The sequence below is a fragment of the Battus philenor genome, unplaced genomic scaffold (assembly GCF_028537555.1).
Source record: "Battus philenor isolate CCGP_79_NKW_IND1 unplaced genomic scaffold, ilBatPhil1.0.hap1 SCAF_20, whole genome shotgun sequence".
Taxonomy (NCBI): domain Eukaryota; kingdom Metazoa; phylum Arthropoda; class Insecta; order Lepidoptera; family Papilionidae; genus Battus; species Battus philenor.
This window is the reverse complement of record NW_027181683.1, coordinates 4864503-4882766: the sequence shown is the minus strand read 5'-3', so window position 1 is coordinate 4882766 and position 18264 is coordinate 4864503. Positions and strand designations below refer to the sequence as shown.

Below are 18264 nucleotides of genomic sequence, written 5' to 3'. Positions count from 1 at the left end.
ATCCACATACGAGATAACAATAAACTATCCATAGATGAATCTAAAATATGGAAGATAAGCCAAAAAGATATTTTGTGAAGCGGAGGCAGTGTTAGGAATACAATTAAAAATACTCGGAACTAGTATCAAGTTGATTTTAACGTAACAAATAGGTTTTTAAAGAGTAACTATCTCGCGTAATATTTTTCTCTATGAAATCAAAATTTCAAGAACACTTGCAACAAAATTACTATGTCTAAAAATGTGTAGTCAACATTCTGATGTTTCAAAAGCAGCTTAGCAAACCTTATTAGAAAGAATTAATATTTGTTCGTTTACTCTTTACAGCATCTTAATAACTACGATCAATATACAATTTAACTTCTGAAATGTTTTCAAAATATGATTCTGGAACATACATATGTCTTTTACGTAGTAAATCTTGCAGAACAAAGAAATAAAAGATTTCACGGCCCTATGGAATCAATAACAGAATTCCTATCAAAAACAAACTGAAGAAATAAGGTTACGTTAACCATTTTTTCGTACATATTTACCGAGTGGTTACTGCGCTGGTGTGAATCAGTTCCCGTGGCGCACCGCCAGCAGTCGCTCAGTCGCCCGGGTTAATGGAGAACGCTAAACGCTTTGCTTGTTTTACTATCAACTGACATTTATATCTATTAGGCCAACGAAATGTATCGACTTGTTTCAGCTCCGATGTTCGTGTCTCTTATCTCGTTATTTTTAACAGTTAATGTTTATCTTACGACTTCTGTTTACCTTGTTTTTCTTTTTAAATATAGACTGTAGTCACTTTCCGTTCGCCTGACGTTAAATGGTCCATAACATACGTTTATAGCGATCCTCCATTAAGACACTTATGTGATCAGATTAAATTATAAGTAAACCTTCACACACATTGCAATGTTACGGGTTTGTAATTATTTCCACTGCAGTCGAAATAAAATATTATATCGGAGTTAAGTGCAATAATTGGGATGATGACGTCATCATTCGCCCAGAATTTTCGATAGATACAATGCCCTCAAATCGGGACATACTTATTGTACACAACCACTTTGAAACCGATATAGACGCTGCAAAATACCTAGACAACTTGTAGCAAGCATAATGTACATATGACTATTAAAAGTAATGGTGATAATAACAAGAAGTAATGCCTAGGTTTTTTATGGACTATCAATACAATAGCAACTAGGTACTTAAATTACCTCGCATGCTTTGTTCGTTAATTTTTTATATATAAAAAACGTTTAGTTCGAATGCTGCTAACAAGATCTGGTCGAAGTGTTAACACCGCTGCAAATGGCAAAGTCCATTTGTGGACTTAATCACCGCAACTGAATTCATAAGATGTTGCCACAACTTGAGGTATTTATAGAACTCTAATTTCTGTTTGTTAGTTAGTCAGCCATTGATCATTCAAACCATTCATTAGCGAATGAATGGATGAAATTTTATAGCTTATTTTCGATTCACGTTCACATTTCCGGTCGACCCCAAAGTTTGCATAGGGGCGTACCTTCGACGGTAATTTAATTAAGAGCCCTTCAATGCTGTGATGTACTGAATAAACATACATGCCTTTAGCTAATTTAAACATAAAGCTTTTTCTATTTAGCCATTTCAATACATTTCTTACGTTATTAATAACTATGTAGTGTTAATAAATGATGAAGCCTTTTACCTGATTTATAAAAGTCTATTTTTTATGTCTTATAGTTATAAAATCTAAGGTAAATGCCTTATAAGTTGAGATTTCTTACAGCTCACAGCTTAGATTTAATAACAACGTTATTTTATCGTTGTCAGCTACATCTTTCACCTCACTACTGTAAATGGTATTAAGGGGAACAAATGCTCCGTAAGTTATCCAGACGTCTCAAGCAATCGACAGCCACGATATAAAGTATAGAAAATTGAACAAGTCCATGTGGCGATGCTAACAAAGTAAACAACATAATTAAATGGCCGCGAAGGCGTGTAGATATAATCTTAGCGACATCTTGTTATAACGCACGTTATAGCAGCGAGCAATTAATTAAAATTAATTCGTTAATAAAATACACCTACTGCTCAATAAACGGCGAGTTTTAAATGCGTGGATAACACTTATTGGAAGTTGAATAAAGAAATTAATATGCATGGTAGTAAATACTTATTGCATAAGTGGCGGTTGAAAATTGATAAAGTTATATCCAAACAAAATATCTATTAAGTGTTATTTAACAATCGGCAAATATATCCAACTTCCAAAGATATTTTGTTTTCATATTTAAAGTTATTTGAAATGCTAAAACATTACTTTAAGCAATTTGCATTTTAACTATCCATAAATGATTCATAACCGCCATTTAAGGAAACTATATTTTATCTTACATTTTTTGCAGTTATTTTTGTACAAATTTAATTTTAACAAAACTTTGTATTCATTTAACTTTTAAAAATGCAATGAGATTATTTTACAAGTAAACGAATATTTGTTAATGTATTATAAATCAATATATTATATTGAAACAAGATTAAACAAATTTTAGTTTTAAAATAACAAAATAGACAAAATCTATTATGCAAGTATTTTCTATTTTAATATTTGATGATATTACTATTTAATTGATTTTAGAATGGAACACTCCGATGTAATTATACATTTGTTTACCAGAAAGGATAAACCTTCACGATCTTTATTAAACTGTTATTTGATTTTTAAAAAATTACGCCTCTCTTGATTACAGACAAAATTAATTTTATTTTTATTAAATCTCATAAAGCTGTAACTAATTTAGCTGACAGAGAAATGAAAAAAATAATTCCGGAAAGAAACCACAATAAACAATACTGTGTTAAGAATTAGAATACATAAAAAATAACACAAACCTTTGAGAAGTATTCCAATCATAAATTATTGACAGACGACTCGAAATCCCAGTTTACGAAATCACAAAGATATACCACATATCACAATATTTGTAATAATATTTGTCTATAATAGTACGCACTTCATCAATCCAATTCAAAAAAGGTTTCGCTTTGTTATGAGAGAAATTTTGAGGACACGGAAGACGCGCTAAAATGCTAATGATTGTGATATTAAATATTGAACAAGATCACCGTTCCGCTTTTTTCAAGAACGTGGCCACTCAACCACGTCCCGTAACAGACTGACGGATCTAAAAACATGTACCTTGATAAAAGCTATACCTGATTCTCTCCAACGTCGGTATTTCAGTTCGTAGGAGCGAGATGGCAACGATGGCATGCATTATGGTGCTCTGTCTCGTTGGACTTTTTTCCGATGATTTCTTTGAACGATTCAGTGTCGGGATCTATACGATATAGATCGTTATAGTAAGCTCCGTGAGTTATGCCTCCGTATATTGATTCATTGATACGTGGTTATGGTTCCAACAAAATTATAGTATTTGCTTTCAAATCTATTTAATTTGATGACATGGCTATAAATGTCTTTAACTTACATACGCCTACGATTTAATCGCAACTCCATAAGTTGGGTACGAGATGGCTCGCAATAAATGATTTATCTATTCAATTTCCATTGTATTGACTGGTGCAGTCTTGTTTATTCACAGTTAATATTTTAATACGATTACTTTTTAATGTAATTTCTAATTCTTTAAAATAAACTCACAATATGTTGTAATAATTAATTTAAACCATTTAATATTCTTAAATAATATTTATATACATATACGAGTTCGTGAATTTAAAATTCACATCATTTATTACTGGAAATTCTCACGTATTCAAAGTTCGTAAATTTACATTTTATTGAGAAATAAAATAACACTGATATCGATTCCTCTTTTCTTTATATGTTCTTAATTTGCATTTACGAAATAGGTAATAAGATTCAGTGTTCAACGTGTACGCTTTTAGTTTAAGATCAGTTATATTTGCAATTAAAGTTAACAATAAACTAGTATCTAGCTAAAGTTGTTTATTAATTCAGATAGAGTGTAAATATAACGATATATCGATATATATCGATATATCGTTATATTTCGTTCGTTGTACGTCGTTGATAAAATTTATAAATTAGATTTTATTGTAAAAGTAGCCCAAAATTATATAAAGATCTTTTTGAATAGTATTAAAATGTAGATTATATATTTGTTCCAATACCATTTTTCATTTATATTCTGTGTTAACTAGAAGGAATTTAAAAAAAATATGTTCAAGAGAATAGCGGCGGAACAGAAGCTTAAGGAGTGCATACTGCAAGTTTTTACTCATTCCGTGTAGTTATTTGCCGCTACGATGTGCCCTCTACGGCATTTTAGACAACCTGAGAAATGTCCTTATGTAATAGGCCGGGACAAAAACTGGATAACGTTAATTTATACGGGAGACTCGTTTAATGAATAGGGCAATAAATTTTGTTACGTAGCCCTTGAAAATAGTAGATTTTATATTTATCCAATCTTATAATTTAATTTTTATATCTATTGATAACAATAATATCTATCAACAGAAAAACCGTTAGTTACCCGTAGAGGAAGCTCTTGAAGGAATCCTCTCATGCATAATACTGCAACGTATTATTTCCAAGGATTACCAGGACATCATGATGATGTTATCAGTGCAGGTTATACCTGTTATAATGCCGTAAGCGTCTGCGTAAGTGGGGAGGCACTCGTCTTTACATTCCTCTCTCCGTACGTTTGAGAAAGGGTCAGGTGCAGTGTCAGTGACTTTCATAACGTAACAACACTTTTGCACCTAAAATTTCATTTCGGAGAGTAAAGGAAAAAAAAATATTTATTTTACTTCACACATCGCTTCCCTCGCACTAAAAGATTATAATCCATTCGGACCTCATCGGCGAGCTCACGGTCGCTCAACAAGCCATAGGGAAGGCTTTTTATTCGAGATTTATCCCATTGCCTAGTGGATTGACAAGGTGAAGTGGCAGGGAGAAGAACATACGACACGCAGAAGACTGCTGGGGCTTTAAGGTCCTAGCAGACCACAAATCAGTAAACGCAGTGTAGAACGTCCACCTGCAAAGAGATGACCTTGGTAAGGTCGTCGTAAAGCGCTGGATACAGGCCGTTTCTAAGCAGACCTATTGAAAATTTAAGCAGAGACTTACAAAGTCAAAGTCATGTTTTAATAGCCTGAAGGTGAACACATCATCCCCAAGGTGTTTAATACAATGCCTACATCGTAGTAACTTATAGTACATATGTTTTTCGATATTTAAATTCAGCAACACAGTGTTTTTAGACAATAAAGTGTAAACATTCCTCTGGAAAGATCTACTAACTCGATTGAAACGAATCTTAACTCTAACGTCTTTATGGAGTTAGTTATTTATACCTAAGGATGATTAGGATAGGATAATCACTTTAGTTTCTAATAATTACATTGAGTATGTAACACTTCCCAAACAAAATGATAACGTCATTGCGTTACAGCATATTATCATAGACGTATTGACAAGTCAATATTTTTATAACTTTGCAGCTCTACACGTATGTCTATTTTACGACTCGTGTTAATATTTAGACTACCAGTCATCTTCCTTCCCTGTACACAATATTGTGGCTTTAACCTACTATCATGCAAAGATAACCTACAATGAGTTTAAATTAAATTTATATATTCATAATAAGGAGATACAGTACACGAGGTTCAACATACAGCCATGCTATATATATTCAATATACATTCAGCATTTTCTGTCGCTCATAAAGAATGATCGATTTGTGTCTATAATTGCGAAATATCATGTCGTGCAAGGAATATAAAAAAAGATTTTTTTGCCAGATGCAGATATTATTATGATTTCTCGAAATGGTTTTTTCCCATCGTTTTGGAGTAAGAAATAAATTTTCGTAGCTCGAAGTACGTCTTGAGTGTTATTCTCTTGACGTATGGAACAGACCGGTGGACAGTCGCGTACATAATAGTTAAAAGACATTTATTGGATAATTTATTATACATAAACATATGTAAAGGAATGTAAAAATTGGTATTAGTGCCTGCATGTTTTTGTTTACATACCGTCTTAAGTTTAGCGATGCAAGGATACTGTTAGAACAAGTTATGACTCACCATCAACAAAGCATCCCCACTGACCATTGGTTGACTTAACGTGTGATTTTTTTTTTGGTTATACTAACCGATTTTACTCAAACCCGGTTTTTTCATATAGTCGCTATTAGTAAATAGTGATGATCATTTAGAACATCACTACTAACTTAGTGCCTGTCTAGAAATAAATTCAGGACGGCGATAACCCCATCATAACAAACGATTGAACTGGAGCTTGCTTTTCTTGGACGCCTTCTAATTGAAATGCTGAAAATGATTCGTATGGTAGCTCAAGACGAGATCCTCTCCCAAGGTAAACTCACCTGTAAGCTAAAGGTTCCGGAGCATCCAAATCCTGTGAAATAAATAACATTACGGCCTATGCCGAGGTTTCTGTGGGGGGCGTCGAGCTTTAATTAATGTAAAGAGGTTTAATCTAATGATCTTTAATGCTATGCCATGTCAATCTAACTGAAAAAAAATGCTAAATAGAATATAACACCATTTACGATAAAAAAAAATTTAATAGTATTTCAGTATGTATTATTTACAATAAAGACGTCGTCTCATACATACATGTATTCTGTAATAGATCTAAGAAGTGTATGAAGCTCTTTTACGCGATATACTAACTATATCTGATCAGCCGTCAAACTACCAAGTTTATTTATACTGGAGTTCAATAGGTGAGAAAAACAGAGGAATGCTTTTGAAAGAAATAATGGGAGAATCTATATCTAGCTGTTAATTATTTAAAGCAATGGGAATTAGGATAATTGCGTATGGTGATTATTTTAATGAATTATGGAGAATATATTAATAAAACACGTAGTCATATGTAAGGTTGTCTGGAAGAAATAAACGTTTCCAATAATAACGCCCATTGTTCTTCATTCTTTTCCTATTTCACCTGATTACTCTTTATTCCCCGTGTTTATATACGATAAAGAGTAAATAATAATAATAATAATGTGCCTCGTAAAGAACAATTAGATAGTAGTCAAACTTTACTTATGCTAATTAAAATGTGATACATATACAAAAAAATTCATTATTCGTCAAAAAATCTTTTCTACCAAAGAGTCCAAAAGTACAACTTTTACGACTACTTACAAATTCATTATGAGAGTTAATTAGCTGCGTTTTAAATGAATTTATGATGCTACAAGCTACGCCCTAAAATATCTCTTATATTCGGTCGAAAATCTCAACTCACACGTATACAACTCGTATAACATGTAAAAAACATTGAAAAGAAAACATACTAACCGTTATTAAATATAGTTTGAGATTTTAACAATAATGCACACGCAACAAAAAACGTACAAAACTTCAACTTTAATAAAATAATGTACAGATAATGTTACAAAAGTAACTAAATTCGTAATATTTTTTTAATTTTTGTGTTTTATTTTTACTGTTTTTTGTCATAATTTATTTTATAAATTAAAATTTACGACATAATAACCCACAAGCAATCAAGATTTTTAATCAAAAGTTACCTTAAATATGTTATGTTTAAAAAAAGAACAAAAGTAACAACAAAGCCGTTGTATTTTAAGTAATAAAAGAAATACACAGACGCCTGCACTTTTCAAAAAGCTTTCGCAGCTGATTGACATAATAAATTCGATATTAATGAACGCGGCAGCATTTGTCCATTATTCTGTTAATTCTCGGCAACATACATATATCACGGGTGTTTCATTAAAATTCCGCTCAATGAAATATATTAATGTCCCGAAAAGCCAACAGTCTTCCACAATACACCACCCGCCACGTACTTTTTTATTTATTTTCCAAATCTAATTATATCAGTGAATCGGAAATTCGCGATAGTGATTGATGAGCAAAGCCGCGTTCACACTGGAGCGTTCAACTTAAATTTTAAATATGAACACGGTCCAGCATATTACTTCGAAAGACAAAACGAATTCAACATTATTTTTAAATAAAACCAATGCCTAAGAATGGAACAGAAATGGTTTACTGTGTTCAAAACATTACTTTGTTAATCTTAATGTATTTTCTGTATTATTATGTTCAATCTTTAGAATACTTTTGTTTTAGTGTTCGACCTATTAATAATAAAAACTTAAATATTGTTACCACGTCGTAACTTGCAGCAAAAATAATACGTGTATGTTATAAACGTTAATTCTGTACTATCATGTTATCGTCATCATTTCAACCATAGGACATCTACTGCTGGATATAGGTCTCCCTCATATATTTCCGGTAGGAAGCGTCCTGTTTCTAGCGTCTTCGGGCGACTTTAACAAGGTATTTTTGTCCGCGTCGTGAATAGCTCGTTTGTGGTCTCCAAAACCCTAAGGCATTAGCGACAATCTGTTCTGCCCGATATGTGACCTGTCTACTGCCATTTCCACTGGCCAATCCGCTTCTATATCGGCTGCTTTCGTTTGTGTATGGATGTTGTTAATCCTGTCTAATGTTAATAAGAAAAAAATACTCATACATTGCACAAAGGACCTATTGAGAATCAAACCTATACTCCAAGCGTTCAAGCGAATGCCAGCTGCCCGAATAAATACCGAGCCAATGGTGAAGTCGAGTTTGAAAGTAATAAATAGTTATCACTATCACCATCGGCTTTGGCCGACTCGCTGTGTCGTTTGCCTTGAAGTTTATTGTTTAATCTAGCCCATTCACACCAGGCCGCCGCGTCTGAGCTTAAATCCGGAATCGTTCTAGGTCATGTGTGCACTAAAATATTGTTCTAGAACAACATAAAACATGAATTAATATTGGTTTCTTAACACCGTTATACGACGTGAATTCTTCATTATTTTCTCGTTAACACTGATAGCTGATTTAACTCAATTTTAAGTATTTGTTTTGTATACATATGTATATATTTGTATATTGTACGAAAGTAACTGTTATGGCTCAGCAAATTTTACAAGGTGGAATGGCAGTGAGCTGACCATGTCACGTAAATGGTCGCTGGGGCCTTAATGCAGTGGAGATCACATACAAGCTAACGCAGCGTGGACAGATGACCTTGTTAGGGTCGTCAGAAGACCGAGGACGCAGACCACTTCCTATCGTTTCTATTGGATATCTACGGCGAAAACCTATGTCCAGTGTCAAATCATGATGACGATGAAGAAGCAGATGATAATTCAACATATATTTATTTTATTTAGTTGATTCAACAAAATAATACATGTGTAATAATAAGGTATAAGACGTTATCAGTATTTGATTTAATACATTTAAATCATCTTAATTATTTTTAAAATATTGACGCACTACTATCGTTTCTGTTATTGACGTGATGAAATTACTTAATAATAATTACAACCATGTAATTTTTTTTTAAATACATAAAACCTTTTTAATGTAGGTATTAATTTAACTATAATAGCATAATTAAAAAGCACATTATTTAAATTCTACACCGAAATAAATTTAGAGAAGCTGCATACGGCTTTATCCAGCCAGGTGTGAAATCCATCATAAGGCAACAATGTTAATTTGACAACACGGCAAGAGACGCCGCCCCCCTCTCCTCCCCCGGGCAGTGATTATGCGGCCTCAGTTTGGCAAAAGTTAAAACGACATGAAAAAATCTTACACGAGATAGAATCTCGGTTGATGAACTTCGCCACAGCAAATGTCTCTGAGCTTGCACGCGCGATTAAATATAACAAACTCCTTTGAATTTAACCTCCTTTTAATTATAACACTGTTATACTGATTAAAATTAAAATAATCTTAAAAAATCTAAATTAGTAATTAGTGTAGATATTTAATATGAATTACACTAATAAATTGTTGTGAGTAATACTAGCCTTGTAGTTGATTCTTTTGATTTATGATCTATAACTTCATTCCGACAGACATTTATTTGATGGAATCAGGCGTTACCTTGCGGAAGTCCATCCTAAGTAAGAAAAAGACCAATATTTAGCCACTTCCGCACATGCAGTGGTAGTCGTGCAACAAAGTGCACCGCCCGCCAGTCCGCTGATAAATGCGTATGTGGCAAATAATGCGAATCACACAACTGCCACCGTCAAATCACTCAACACGTGTTTCACCCCTCCACGGGGCATCTTCAGGAGTTATGTTACACCGATTAGTGCCAAACACAGAGTCACACATTTTCAATACGTTAAAGACGGAGACTGGTTATAGGTTCAAAGGTTTTAAAGAGTTAAATCTCATTCATCCACAAAAACCTTAAGAATTTAAACCTATTTTCAATCACCTGTATAAGGTGATCACTTAGAAGTATATCAATATAATTTATTTTTTCTATAACAGACAGGCCTATAAATTTTGGTAGAACAAACTCTGCAGGTCTGCAAGATAAGAAACAATAATCGATTTGAATATGCAATAATCTAAAATTTAAAAACGTTTTTTGTTACTATACGTATTACCATTATTTTATTTCTTATTTCCGAAATTATTTATTTTTGTATAAGGTGGGATAAATTTAATTTTTATTTAAGTAACCATAGTAAAGTTTAAATCATTTCAAACAAATATATTTTTTGTTAAATTATGAATTATGGAGATACAGTAGATAACGCGATTACCATATTGTAGTCTAGCATTATGAAGTGCACAAGGGACTGTCGTAAATACGTGTAAGTATATTTACGATGGAACACATTTTTCAACCGCGTAGAGTAAGTAACACTTTTATATGATGAAAAACGCGGAAGTATCAAATATACGAAACACGCTCAAAAACTAATGTTTGATAATAAAAAATCTACGTAATAAAGTCTTAACAGGCGACGAACATCCAACCCAAACCATTTTATTATAAATTGCTGTTCATACAGACTTTCAAACTAATTGACTAGTCGCAGACCAGTTGAAAGACAATTAAAACTTATTTTAAAGAGACTTATTTTTAAATTTAATTAACGTCTTAATAATTAATAATAATTACTAACAAATAATAGTTTTAAATTCTGTAAAACTATATTAATAATGTTGTTATATTTTCTTTGTATTATTTTATCGTGAAAGAACAGGTATTTTTATTAACACTCTGGTTTGAATAAGTAAGAAAACGTGTAGATCTTACTATAATCGGATTTTTTTATTTTCTTTTTGTGAAAACCTTTTCCGAGCCTTAGTATTATTATTAAAAAAATTATAAAGTCGATTTTTAGCTTCGCGTTAAGTAACATGTAGGCAACATGTTTTTATTTATGTAAAGTACTATTTTAATGTTTAGTTAAAACTTTCTTAATCATATTTTCTTTTCACAAGATCTTAATATACTTAACAAAAGATTAAACTCAACTTCTATAGTACAAAATCAACGGTTATTAAATTGACGTTAAAACAAACATTATCGTCAAATACCTCAACAGATAGCTAATTTAATACAAGAAAACACGTGTTTGAGGAAGTGAAGTCGGTATCAAAGATGACGATCATCACCCACAGGTATTCAAGCAAAGAAGCTGCGCACATTACGTCGATGTCGGATAGCCATAGAAGGGAGTCCTTCACCGCAACTCATTCCCAAGTTTACTCATCCTGCGCGAAAATAACTTTGCTCGACAGAAATTACAGTACAGATATAAATCAGAATTACGACTATCTAACCAATTCACGCTTATCGCATTAATCATAATTCTTAAGAGATATAGCATCTGCGTCCGGATGTGTTTACCATAGAATTGTGTTCTTATTTACTGCCTTTTCCATAAATAAAAATAGTTATACTATGTTCCGCCACTTGTACTGGTCTTTTCACGGACAACTGTCCGTGTTGCTTAGGTTACTATGGTATACCTATACGGTGAAATTGTGGTATCTAGCAACCCCAGCCGTCGCTCCCCTAAGAACCCTCCAGCGTCGCAACCTTAAAAGAGGTTTTTTTATAGATCCCGCTATACGTGGTTTCTCGTTCTCTCCTATCGTATATATGGGATAGGGCATTACAATCTTATTAATTTTTTCACATAATCATTTCTTTCTTCACTTATCTTTCATTCGTCGTATCTACTCCATTCTACATTTTTTCTATCTCTACATTTTTTTAGCATTCAATACGACTATACTAATTTTACTTTCATGCGGCACTTCCATCACCTCGTTCCTTAACTATTAAAAATACAGATATTTTTTACTTTTATTATTACTGGCTTACATTTTTGCTTTTTCTATTCAATATTTATATTGATCATAACATATTTAATTTCCCATTTTATCATAATTAAACAATTTTTGCTTATTTACATAACTTTCTACCTTAAAAGAGGTTTGACTCTCTTAGAGCCCTCTGCGTCCTACCGCTTCTCACCCACGGAATCTATAAATATCAGGCAGTAGTGTAAGCCAGGTCGAAAAAAAGCGTGGCTTGAATCTATTCGGATCAGCGCATGCGGTTTTCACAGTCTTTCCGAGCTGTACAAACGAAAAGCTCAAAAATCGGTGCCGATGAATACTTATTTCTCTTTAAGTGCTGCTAAAACCTCGGTCTCGTGCCTTAGGAAAGCGCGGTGGGTAGGGGATCGAAGAAAAAAGAGCATGAGCCAGCCACCGCGAAGTTTAACGGCTGCCTTTAAAACAGAACAGAAAAGCTCCCCACGTCATGCCACGCGCGTAATAGGGTTTCAGTAGCACAACAGTTGAATTCTGTTTTTAAAAGCAATGAACTACCAACTAACCAGTTTAAAAAAAGAACAATGCTTTGCACCGTTGAAAGACGAAAGAAGTAGGCGCTTCAATAACAAACAGACTATACACAAATATATACCTTGGCTTACATCCAATAATGATAATTTTTATTACGTATCATTATTTTAAATATAACAATAATTATTCTTTTTAAAAAAATTTGCATGAAAAAAATATATACAATTTGCATAATTTGTCGTAACACTTTTGCCTCCGACTGTACCCGAGTCTAGTGGTTCGGGTATTATTTTTCGACAGCAGCGAACGCCACATATGTGATAACAGCACGAGTGCTCGACTGTACTTCACTGCACACTCAGCTATAAGCAGACGAGTTAAGATACACCACCCGCCATGTGAGTAATGACCTACACTAAGTAAAGAAAGATTTCTAAACAAATTTATGGCAACGTGTAATAAAACTCTAACTTTATTATGGAAGGAAATTAGGTTTGAAGAGGAAAAATAATAAATCTCGTCGTTTTTGTTTTTTATTTCAAACCTATTGTACACAATTGTTATTAAAATTTATTGACGAAGTAAAATATTGTATTGATTATTAATAAATAATATATTAGCGAGTGGAAGTGGCAGTGCCGCGGGGGGAGGAGGGGGCTTAAGGTTCTTAAGGAAAGGCACAGAGCTGGACGTTTATCTACATGATAGACAGACAACCTTATTAAGGACATTGGAAGAAGCTGAATGCAGGACGCTTCCAATCTGTCCTACTGGAAATCTATTGAAGAAGCTTGTGTATATCAGTGGATGTTCTATAGCTGAAATGATGATGATGAAATAATATATTAATGAATGTCAACATATTTAGCATTTATTTGACTGCTTTTGATATTGCTATCTATATAAATTCACGAACTAAAATAATGATATCAACTTATGCAAATTCGCCACAGCGCAAGATAGCATCGTCTTGCAATTTTTTCCATTTTAAAGAAAAACGTAATTACTCCCGCATAACAAACCAAGGGCACCCCTGCTAGGCCGTTTCTAGTGTAATGTAAAAAAAATTTTTTTACCTTCACGGACAACTTGATCCAACGTAATATTAACCTTATGGTGTGCATCGCTTCCACATGCTTAACTAAATACCGTTGCACAGTTCCAACACGGCGTCACACTGGGCACGCCGGAATAAACGTTAATGGTAATAAAAAAGACTATACGCCGGTAATCTTCACACGTAATTACTGTTTTCCATGTTTAGTTAGCCGCTGGATTCCAATTACTTTAATTGGATAGGTTTATACAGAGAATGTGCGGTGCGACGTTCTAAAGAAAAATCAAATTATGTTTCAGCATTTGTGTCGCAATAAAACACACACACGGACCTATTATGGGCGTAATTGATTTGTACTGATAAATAATTAAAATATTGTTCTAGAAGTTGCAATTCAGAGAATTGGCTATTGCATAGCAGTTCTAGTTAGACGTAAATCATATTTTTTTAATACAAATTACCTGTTAAATGTTGTAGTTATCTGCTATTTTTAACTTCAAGTCAATTACATTTGACAAGTCGAGTAATACAGCCATGGGTATGTTTAAGAATTATTGTTGTAATCAAATCAAAATATAATTTCACTGAACGGAGATCCGAAGAATGACGTGTGAATTATTAGTTTTAACGATAGTGCAACTTCACGCCAACATCCATGACAAGGCAGCCTGTTATTTCTATATATATTCCCGTGCATTCCTCTGATCGTTTTTAAAAATGACTTTAAAATTGGCTTTCGAGAAAACGATATGACATACTGTATTTTTTTTTATTTTGACCTTTTATTTTATTGCTACGTTGTTAAACTAAAAGGTAATCGTGTGAAAGGGACCTAACATTTACTCAATTATATAAAGCGACAGGTCTAATAGAAAACAATGCCCTGGCAAGATGATGTACAACTGAAAAGACTCAGGCATTTACATTCCTTTGTATATTTTATTTCGCCGTAGAGTAAACGCAGAATACAATGTATCAAATTTTGTAATTTAATTTGTATGTACAGCTTACAATTTATTTTTTACTTTTTGAGTTATGTAGTCATAAAATAAATACAAACTATTAATAATTATGGCAACTATATAATGCAATCAACAAAAAAAAATTAATTATAATAAATACAGGATGATTGAAAGCAGGGGTAAAGAGATGAATGTATAACTCTTTTGTTCTCAATGAATGTATACTGCACCATATTTAGAAATCGATGGTTTCAGAAATAAAAGATAACGTAATGATAAAATAGTTTCATAAAGCATACACATGTTAAAATTAATTATTTTCCAGGGAAATGCAGGCAGACTTTGTATAGCCAGAAGTTATTGGCCTATCGCATTCCAATGACTTTATACAGTGGCGATGGAGCAGTTGTAGCTCAGCGGTTGCAGACTAAGACTTGCGATCATGGGTCGCGGGTTCTATTCCCGGAATAAATTCTTACGTAATTCACATTTTCTGCATTAATTATATAGGATTGCCACTGACGCCCAGGTTTCCAGAGAATGAGCAGCAGCGACCTCCTGGTAGAATGCGATCGCCTGTCCTCCTGCCAAACGTTGCCTTTATGGTATATTACCTCATAGATGTTTATGGGGGAGGTCTATTCTTTAAATACCAATGATGAAATTATACAGAATTAATAGAAATAGATGTAAAAGTTTTAAAGCTCTTGGTGTAAAATAAGCTATACTTTCACCCCAAGATAGTACATCTCTAACGTAACCTTGTACATTATTTTTGTTAAATTATGTGTACGAATATTCTTGAATAGTGTACTTTATTCTGTGTTGTATTTTTTTATTATTAAGCACCCTTTAAACTCTACCATCTCTATTCAAAGGTTTTCAGGTAGAATTGGCCTCGAGCACTGTCATTTGTACCAACACTGTAAATTGTATCTACCATATGTACTTTTTATGGTGTACAATAAAGTGTAAAAAAACATGAATAACGACAGAAACCTACCTAGTCGGTGTCGACCAAAGATCTATTTATTTATCAAGCTATTTGTATAACTTACAAGATTACGTCTCACATGTACCGACGTTCTCAAGGAAGCAACATACAATAATATCTATCAGCTTACACGGGCTACAACAAAAAAAAGAACAAACACACAAACGGTGGATCATTAACTACGGGCCGACCTAAACGAACGTCACAACGCATTCCGACCCTAAGAATGTCTTAACATACTCTATTTAAGGGGCTGACAGAAGTGACAAAAAATTGAACACCCATGATTTGATATAAAATTTTGTGACTCACCTATCCTTTTCATAATAATATATTTATTGCACACTATATACACAAAAGGCTTGAAATTAGAATAAAAATACATGTAAACATAAATAACAGCGAGCTAAAGTACTATTTAAATAAACTAGACTAATTGCGTATAATTATAATTATTTCACTAATTAAAGCAATAGTAAAATTATAGTAATAATAATACACAATTATTACTTACCGATGACTCTTATTAAAAGAGTAATGTAATTATTTTTGAATCTTAATCATTTGTTTAAGTTACATATCTCCTTAAATGAAAACAAAATACTATTTATTGATAAATGTTACCTATATATACGTTACATGAGAGCATTGAAAGATTCTTTAATAAAATGTTTTATGACTTGTATTATTAACAATTCTAATTTTAATTGTTATGAATATTGTATAATAAAACTTTGAATATTTATTTGACAATGGCAATGTTTACGTCGATGTTATAACGTTTGGTTTTCACTACGTAAATTCACACGATGTTACATTGTAAGAGCGGTCTATATTTAAACAATTCCCGGAGGAGCTAAGCACTCAAGATCAATTTAAATATGTAGTGGTAGCGTGCAATAGAAATGTCGAACCCTTAACGGTCGATGCCTGAAGCTCGAGCTTTGTTCGGTGGATCTTTGAGTCACTATCGCGCTGATTTATTGTTCGCCCGTCTGTCAGTTAGCGAGCGGATTTGGACACAGGAATAAGCGAGCCAGCTGTGATCCGAAGCTTTTTTTTTTCAAATATACGTGACAGGATATTTCTAACACACTTTACACTATGATTGACTGAATTCATCAATCGTTTATATTATCAGTAAAATCAAAGAAAACACGTGTCTAGAGGTGTGTGCTTTCCTTTAAGTTTTTTTTTTAATTACTCATCATCACATTTACATAAATCATCATCGTCATATCAGTCGGTAAACGCCCACTGCAAGGCTTAGGTCTCTCCCATAGGTCGCCACGATGACCTGTCTTACACTGCCTGCATCCAGCAACCTTAACTATATATGCCTTCGGTCGATCTAGTGCGAGCCTAAATTACTCTACTGAAATTCAAAAATTCTTTATTCAAAATACTAAAGATAACATCTCTTATTGAAATCAAGTTAGAGTATATAACCTGTTCGGATGATGGTCTGTCTCACATCTGAGAAAATCACGAAAGAAACTATCAAGGAATACAATTTTTTTAAACAATGTAAAAATAGGCATTTAATAGACATTGAAAGCTGGGCGAACATATCATTTCCAAGGTGTGCTATACACCGTGATATCATTCACAGCGAGAACAAACTTTCTTTGAAATTTTTTTTATTCTTTTTAATTACTTTTGTAAACCACAACAGTTTAATCCAGAATAAAATCTACGATAGGTGATAGTGGTCAAAGGAAGCTATTTAGAATTATTACCTACTAAAACATCCTTAGTGGACATATTACTAGAAGGTAAGATGAAGATTTATAGCAGAATAAAACAAACATTAAGATGCTTCTGATTACTGTTAACATGTCCTGGGCTACTGTTTGAATCAAAAATAATTGAGTATTATCACACTACTTACTTATTTTTTTATACTTATTGTTTTATTGTTAATAATTTAACTGATTGTTATATTTTTTTCACTTCGTAATATGCAAGCTTGTGAAAAATTGTTGAGCGCCTGCAAACATATGTATTTTTTGCCACAATTGTTTTCTAGAAGTTACAGACGAAAGTAAAATTAATTAATCTCAATAGATATAGACGAAAGTAAATTTAAATTGCCAAATATGGACGGGCCTTTAATAATTATATTACATATTATTATATGTTTATACATAGAAAACCATGTAAAAATTTGTATGTTGTTTTAAATGAAATATTATAAATATTTTGTTTGCTATCGATTTTTACGTAATGCATGATGTCTCGTTGTATTTAAGATAAACATTTTTATCTTACCTTGAAATTATTTTTTGTATGATTCTTATTTTAAAACTTATAATGAAAAAAGAAATAAAAAAAAGCTCAGTAAAAATACACAGTAATAAATGATACGTTGATGTAAAAGTAAGTAAGCAACGCTATTCGAATTTCTTACGAATCATGAAGAGACGCGATTATGAATTTCCGCTTGTCGCTCGTCAAACCGCTACCTGTTTGTGCAATGTGCTAGAGGCGTTAGTCTTCTGTCCACTAACATGACTTTTTTGTCTGCGCGTTTGTCATAATAGGTGGTTATCTAT

General features: G+C 32.8%; 1 protein-coding gene across 1 annotated transcript in view; it reads right to left on the bottom strand.

The window, feature by feature from the left end:
* Positions 1-3153, bottom strand: part of fj (four-jointed) — a 43500-nt gene extending 40347 nt beyond the window's left edge. Inside the window, exon 1 of the mRNA XM_068765806.1 lies at positions 2881-3153. Coding sequence (XP_068621907.1) covers positions 2881-2902 — 22 coding nt within the window. The 5' untranslated portion in view covers positions 2903-3153. The remainder of the gene's footprint in view (positions 1-2880) is intronic.
* Between the last annotated feature and the right edge of the window lie 15111 nt (positions 3154-18264).